The sequence below is a fragment of the Myzus persicae genome, unplaced genomic scaffold, assembly GCF_001856785.1.
Source record: "Myzus persicae strain clone G006 unplaced genomic scaffold, MPER_G0061.0, whole genome shotgun sequence".
Classification (NCBI taxonomy): Eukaryota; Metazoa; Arthropoda; class Insecta; order Hemiptera; family Aphididae; genus Myzus; species Myzus persicae.
The window spans coordinates 451,368-458,994 of NW_019100791.1; the positions used below are offsets into that span (position 1 = coordinate 451,368).

At 32.7% G+C, this 7,627-nt stretch overlaps 2 protein-coding genes across 2 annotated transcripts; both read right to left on the reverse strand.

Annotated features, from left to right (window-relative positions):
* Positions 1-17: 17 nt before the first annotated feature.
* Positions 18-1,050, reverse strand: LOC111043006 (uncharacterized protein C6orf203 homolog). Its single transcript, XM_022327772.1, has 3 exons — positions 669-1,050; positions 470-594; positions 18-394 (listed from the first exon to the last, which is right to left on the reverse strand). Exons 1-3 carry the CDS (start codon positions 849-851, stop codon positions 136-138), a joined length of 567 nt encoding a protein of 188 aa, XP_022183464.1. The 5' UTR covers positions 852-1,050; the 3' UTR covers positions 18-135.
* A 2,610-nt stretch (positions 1,051-3,660) lies between these two features.
* On the reverse strand, positions 3,661-7,531 carry LOC111043001 (trypsin-1-like). The gene is made up of 7 exons (XM_022327768.1): positions 7,301-7,531; positions 7,011-7,221; positions 6,748-6,848; positions 6,086-6,262; positions 5,839-6,003; positions 4,507-4,703; positions 3,661-4,112 (listed from the first exon to the last, which is right to left on the reverse strand). Exons 1-7 carry the CDS (start codon positions 7,365-7,367, stop codon positions 3,927-3,929), a joined length of 1,104 nt encoding a protein of 367 aa, XP_022183460.1. The 5' UTR covers positions 7,368-7,531; the 3' UTR covers positions 3,661-3,926.
* Positions 7,532-7,627: the final 96 nt, after the last annotated feature.

Sequence of the window (7,627 nt, forward strand, 5' to 3'; positions counted from 1 at the left end):
TCTCTATTAAAGGCAGATTTCATAAAATAAATTTATTTGCACATTTTTGGACATAAAGTTTAATTTAAAAATGTAATTTTTCATAATCAAAGTATCATAATGAAATTATCTAATCTATACAAACAATATATATTTTTATGATTGTGGTTTCCATTTATTTTCATAATTGTTTATCAGAAGACTCTTATACTTTTTTAATTTTACATCTAATTCGTCTCCATTTAATTTGGCAGACAATACTTCTACTCTTGATACTAAAAGAAAATCTGGATTATTTGGACTAGGACCTTTCACAAAATCCACCTCATCTCCTACTTCTAATGCGTGGCTTTTCTTCAGTACTTTTTCTCCATTCACGCGGATACGGCTTTCATAAAAAGCTACTTCAATTTTACTAAAAACAAAAACAAGTTGATATTTTAATAAAACGACAATCATAATATTTATAGAGACATTCCAGACACATTACTTTCTAGACTTTCCTAGTGCGTGTTTTAGGACAGTATCCATTCTCATTGTACTGGTCCTGAATTTAACCAACTGACTGGATTCGTCCATTTCTAAATCAAATTCATCGTCAGTATCCTGATCGTTCTACAAAAGGAATAAAGAAATCGATAATTATAGATTCATGGTCGGGGGGGTTAATTGGTTTGGTCAGACATTACTTCTTTTTTTGTACGTTTGTAACGTCTGCCCGTGTTGATACATAGAAATTTGTTTGCTAGAATTGGCTGTCGACATTGATAGCAGATACTCCTAATCCAAGGTTTGTTCAAAACTGAAGACCGCAATCCAGTCGGAACGGCGGTCGATGAGAGTCGGAACAAAATCCTTAGAGTATTGAACATTTTGAATATCGTTTGAGACTACTAAAATCCGTAATAACTAATATCATAGAACAAAAATATAATTTAAGGGTAATACGATTGTTCGAGCTACCGAAAAAATGTAAAATATAAAATGTCTAAACGCTAAAACGTAATATTAATTCGGAGTATTCTAAAATTGTGGACATTTGTCAATTGAAATTCGGAAACGGGAATATTATCATCTACTCGTTATCAAATCTCGACGCTATGAGATAACAGTATCAATTCCAAACAACAACACTGCAGCAGCTGTTGGCTTGGCTCTCGTTGACGGCATTTAAATAAAAGTATTTTCCACTATACATTCGACCGGGAGCGGCGGCGCGCTCCTGTAATCCGGCTGCTCGGAGGTCGGATTGCGTGGATGGTTTGAGGTGGGGGCAACTGTGGCGGGACGTTCCGCGTTGAACGGACGTCCGCGCTAAGCTTGTCGTCAATATGGATCCGGCGGGGTAGCCCATCGGATCCAGGTTAGCTAAGGCGAGGCGAACCGGGCCAGGGGGGAAACCCAGCAGCCAAAAGTCTCCGCGGTGAGCAGTAGCGGGATCGCGTCTGCGAGTAGAACACCCGTTTGCAGCCCCGCCAACACAATCAGACCGCAATCTATAATTTTTTGCATTTTTTTCCGCGGTTTTTTGCATTTTTTCCACGTTTTTTTTTTCATTAATTTTAGTTGACTCGACTTTGTACTTAATCTTCAAGTGACAATTGAATACAATTGAGAGTTAACTAATAATAGACAATATCGATTTAAAATGGTTTTTTTTTTTTAAAGGTTTATTTATTGAGTTACTTAGTCAAAAAGTTTACATTTTACCCCGAGGTCTGCCCTGCCTCAGTCACAATAACTTAGTAACTAGTTAGGTTAAAATAGATTTTTATGATCAAAAGAAGTTTAATTCGTGATAAATAACATGAATGTTTGAAACATATAATGTAGGTGCGTGGCGAGTGCAATAAAAACGATAATAATGTATACGTCATCTGCTCGATACCAAATCGTGGTTGCATGATCACGAATGATGTGTAACTACTAACTCATGTATTTTCTGTACCTAAAATAATGTCTGTTGTTTTAACAACTAACGATATTCCAATATTATTATACATGTTAGTTAAACCAACAAGTTATTGTGATATTATAGATAATTAAAATGCAAATCCAACAACGCCATTTTATAATAAAATTACTAATTGAATTCTATATACAAAAAAAAAAAATGTTGAACTAGATGTACGTATTGCACGTACTTACTTCTAATATTTTTTTAATTAAGAATATCTATTGTAACAAATATTTATGAATGTTTAAAATTAAATGGAACCCTTACCATTTATAGTAATAGTTACTTTCATTGATGTAACTATGTGAGTAACTAAAATGTAACATAAATACATATCTAAAGTTAAAATTATATGCATATAAAGTATTTAATTAACTTATACTAATCTTGGATTGAAACATTTTATTGGTATCCTTAAAAGTATTGATTGGTCTAAATATGTATTTAATTGACAATTTGTTATCATTAAAATTAGGCAAGTCATATTTAAATTTATTCGTGTATAATATGGTGTATCCATTTCAATCATTTGTTTTGCATGAAATCGTTTTACAAGTATAAATATAGTTGGGAGAAAATCAATGGCTTTTTTGATTTAATAAAATTCCTTATTTTGGAGCAACAAATTATTATCACATTAATTTGTATAAATATATATCCTATGTCCTATATTATATAATATATATCATATAATAAATATTACTTTAAGTGGGGGGACAAAAATGTTTAATTTTTCCTCCTCAACTCTCATTTACACTTCATACAACCATGAAACTTTAATGTAGAGACTTAATAACGACATAACGTCCATATTATAACTTTTATATTTAAAACGAAAATCAGTATGAATACCTATAGATACTTTCTGATCAGATATCAAGTGCGGTTAATGCCGAGTGAGAACAAATTTTAAATTTATAATAATTCCTTGGTTTATTTTTCGATTGATATTTGTACTTATACAAAAAAAAATATATAATATACATACATTATAAATTAAAGTAACGCCTTGCCGAATATATTTACAAGTGTGAAACTTTGAGTTTAGTAGTGCAAGTATATATCTATGTATCATACTTGCCAAATTATTTTGTCGTACAATTTAAAATAAAATCCTTAAAATATTCTATATTTAATGCGATATGAGGTCATTAACTATTGAGTATTGGGTTTACGCTAAAAGAGCATAATATTAATATATGCGTAGATATATACCTAATAGCATATTTTCAAGAACAAGTCTATAAAATGAAAAGTCTTATTTCAGACCTCGAGGCACACGGTCGTTAAAAAATAGTTTGGAGAACTGAAAACATTAAAGCAGATCTAAACAACATATTATAAGATATCTGTGCACACAATAATTTACAACTTGACCGCTAGTAATGTTATTTCAATTTTATATAATACACAATATTGTTCACACTTTGCTAATCTCTGTATACAAGCAATATAAACTCTTTATAAACATAATATTGTGAAATAATGTTACCATTTTTTACGTTTCCCGAAAAACTGTTTCAAATTTTAATAATTTTGTCGAAGTTTGAATAAAACAAAATAATAGCTTCTGTTTTAAAAAGTACCTAAATGTACTTAAATGTATACTCAAACCAGTCACACTTTCAATGACACGTCAAATAAATTGTGTAACAATAATACTATATAATAGCTTTTTTTGTTATTATTTATTATTGCTATTACAGATATTTCCATATGCTTAATACAAAACATCAAGTAAATAAAATTAATATATTCAAAAACATGGAAGGAAATCGATCTCTTTTAATTAAGACCAAAATCAAGGTGAAATACTTATATCAAATAAAACAAGTGAACACAATAATAAACATATTATTATACTGTTGAATTATTTATATTTTCATAGACATAGTGCGCAACAATAAACGCACAAATACTATTAAATAATTATAATCATAAATAAATTTAATGAAAAAAATCGTGCAAAAGTTAAATCATCTTGTGAGTGTTAATATGGGTAGCTAGATTGTTCATAATGGGCAACCGTGTCTCTTATCCAATCCGAGTAACAAGACACTGCAGTGTAGACTCCAGGGTAGGTCGGGTGAGCACAACCTAGTCCCCAGCTGACGATACCGCACAGGTAGAAACGGTTGTCTTCGGCCAGACAAGTCAGTGGGCCACCGGAATCGCCCTGTGTATAATCACAAAAAAAATCATCAAATTTTATAACCACTAAAAACACTATAGGACTTCAACAACCCCATCAAACGATTATTAATTTTTAAAAAAAAATTACCCATAGTGTCCGCATATTATATTATAGGCGCCTACATGAATATATTAAAATAAAGATCATAATATAATACATCTCATTTTTTTTATGGTTAGGTGAATGATGGGAGGATGAGAGGCTCGCATTAGGTGGTTAAAATGCGTTGGTAGAAAATACCCATATGATTATATGAATCTTAATTCATTTGCGAGATTTATAATACATATAGTTTGGCTCAATAGCTAATGGAACGACGTAATATAATTATATTACACAGTGTTTAATAAAATAATATTATTATGTCTGTGTGTACTTGACAAGAATCCGCCTCGTTGTCCGTCGTTCCTGCGCCGCAGACCACACACTGACTGACGTAATTACCGTAACCGGCGTTGTTGTACAAGTTCAGACAGTCATCCACCGCGATCAGAGGCAGTCGAACTTTCTGCAGGACGTGCGCGAATTTTCCGTTCTCCGACAACCGTCCCCATCCTGTGACCACCGCCAAAGCTACAAAAGAAATACACACAATATGACCGAGTATAATTACCAGACGTGTGCATTATATGATATCCGGATATCCGGTCAGATTGTGTATGCGATCAGTGGCGTGCTCAATTTTTTTGAAAGGCGCGGGGAAGATATGCATTTTTGATTATTCACAGACCGCGTTATACTGCGGTGTAAATACTGTCATTGCTTTATTACATATATTATTTTATATTAAAAAAATTAGCCAAAGGGGGGATGATATGACACCCCCCCTCCCCCATCACCAGCGAGAGCACTCCGCTGTATACGATCATACTGTAAATTTTAATAACGGGAATAAGGGATTTTAGACTGCAGCAACTATATTATAGGGTCTTCCAAAATGTACGTATTCAAAATCTCTGCTGGGAATCACATATTATATTAGACCATTAAAGCCGCAGTATACACTATCCATCGAGGCTCGGTAACGTGATATTTGTACGACTCTGTATACACACATGTGCACAACAAACATAAATTAGTTATCGCCGGCTAATATTTTCACTTAATCACCTACAGATGTACATTTTCAAGCAAAACTATTGGAGAAGGTACATAATTTATATTAGTATACCGAGGCCATCCCTACTGGCAACTATAAATTGAAACCCACTATTATATATAATAATAAATATTGTACTATTGTGAGTACTGATAAAATATTGGATATTAAATTGTAATTTTTAACTATATTTTAATAGCATTGACATTTTCAACGATCGATTGACCACCACCTGTCAAAGCAAACTTTCAACGAATACCGAAATTCAGTCAACAGGTTGATAAAAAGGACCACAACAAGTTTGTCATTCTTAGCATTTCAACAGGACAAGTGGCAGGCAATGTGTATTTTTATTTTGCGTTTTAATATTAATTAATAACCGATAGGACATGTTACCGTGTATATTTCAAAACAATATAGTATCTATACTACCTATATTCTCCAATAAAAATCAACTGTTTCGAAATATTCCTCTTAAGTGTCAATAATTTACAACTATAATCAATATATTATCAGATGTACTATGTAACTATTGTATTATTGTTATGGACAATGGTATACAATATCTGTATATATCAGAATACCAGTATACTCAATGTCTATTATTACCATTTTCGAATCGTGTCTCCGGTCTTGGGACACAAATCGGAGACACGTGACTCCCATCGAACACCAACGCCGGATTTACCCTGAGCAACGCAATGTCTCTGGAAAACCATTTCTGGTCGAACCCGTTTAAACGTATGTCAGCGACATTCACTCTCTGGTCGTAATCTTTCGGGAAAAAAAAAACATTTTTAAAACAATTTGTCCAAACGAAAGATACGTGAAATCGTTTTAAGGAAAAACCACTTACTCTCGACCTTGTAAAGGTCGTTTTTTCCGGCCACCACGGACAGCTTGTTTTTGGACTGTCCGTACACGCAATGCGCTGCCGTCAACACCCAATTTTCATTGATTACCGATCCACCACACACATGTCTGGCCGTCATACCGGTGACGAGTTGCAAAGATATCTGCCACGGGAACTCGCCTGTATACGTGACATAAACAGGGTGATTATATAAGCGTATTCGTGCTCTGTTTTTAGACTTAATAATCGTATAGATTTATTTAAATTCGGATGTTGACCTATATACCTATCACGAAGACCTGCACATATATTATATTCTTAAATACTTTTTTTACAGAATCTATAACAACCGACATGTGGTCGTAACATAATTTTTTTCTTAAAATACACTCTATTTTTTCAGCGAATTGTCCATCAGTAGATTTTTTTTAAATGTTGAAAATCAAAATTTGAACGAGTAATTAGGTAACGATGCAGTATTTAAGTCCGATTGCTAACAAAAGTTATAGATGCGTGAACACTGAACAGAGTGGTTAGTACGTTGGTTTAGGTAGGTAGCAATTAAATTCAAATTTAGTACATAATGTATAATAATTATAATAAATTATAAAACCGCAATAAAATAATAAAATGCGTATTATATATCGTCGTGCAATCTTTATTACCTGGTATCGAATCCATACCGCCGACTATTCGACTATTGCCGTCGGACCTCGACCATTCACTCGTGCCCTGAACACCACAAGGCACAGAGTAGTTCAGAAAGCTAGAAATAAAAAATCCAACATAATATATTATCAACTATCATTATGCATTACCTAAAATACAATTTTAACACATCAGTGTAAGGTGCATTACAAATCCTATCAGTGTAGCATAAATGCATAATATAATATAGGAAGTGTTGGTAATTTATAGATTTAGGTACTCGTGTAATTCTTCGACGTTGTTCGTAACATCTATAGTTTGCTCGATATAGTTTTCATTTGAACTCGTGAATTCTTGGGTGAATTCTTGGGTGAAGTATTGGTAACTAGTGAAATAATCACGGAAATAATCATTCCAATCGTACAGATCATCAACGAAGTAGAAGTTTTCTCCAGATTTAATTTTTGAATTTGATTCCAACATACGATCTCCTAAATAAGTTATCAAATAAATATTAAACAAACTCTAAACAAATGTATTTACAAATGGCTGTAGGTAGATGTAATATACCGGCAATGCATTTTGTTGCAGCCGTGTGCTGCAGTATTGCTAGACCAAACAGAGTGACAACGATCATGATCGACTACTGGACTACAGACTTATTTTTATTTAAATAACACTGTTAAATGTTTTGCCTTAAGGCCTAGTCAGTCAGCTGACAGACATCATTTTCTAAATATTGCTTTTGTTATCGTAACGTCTTCTAATCTTCTATAGGTATAAGTAATAAGTTATGTAACGCTAATAGTGAAAAATAACTTTGGCACATAATATAAATAAAATAAAAATGTTCTAAACAATTTATTGGGCATTCAACAAATTACAAATATAATATAA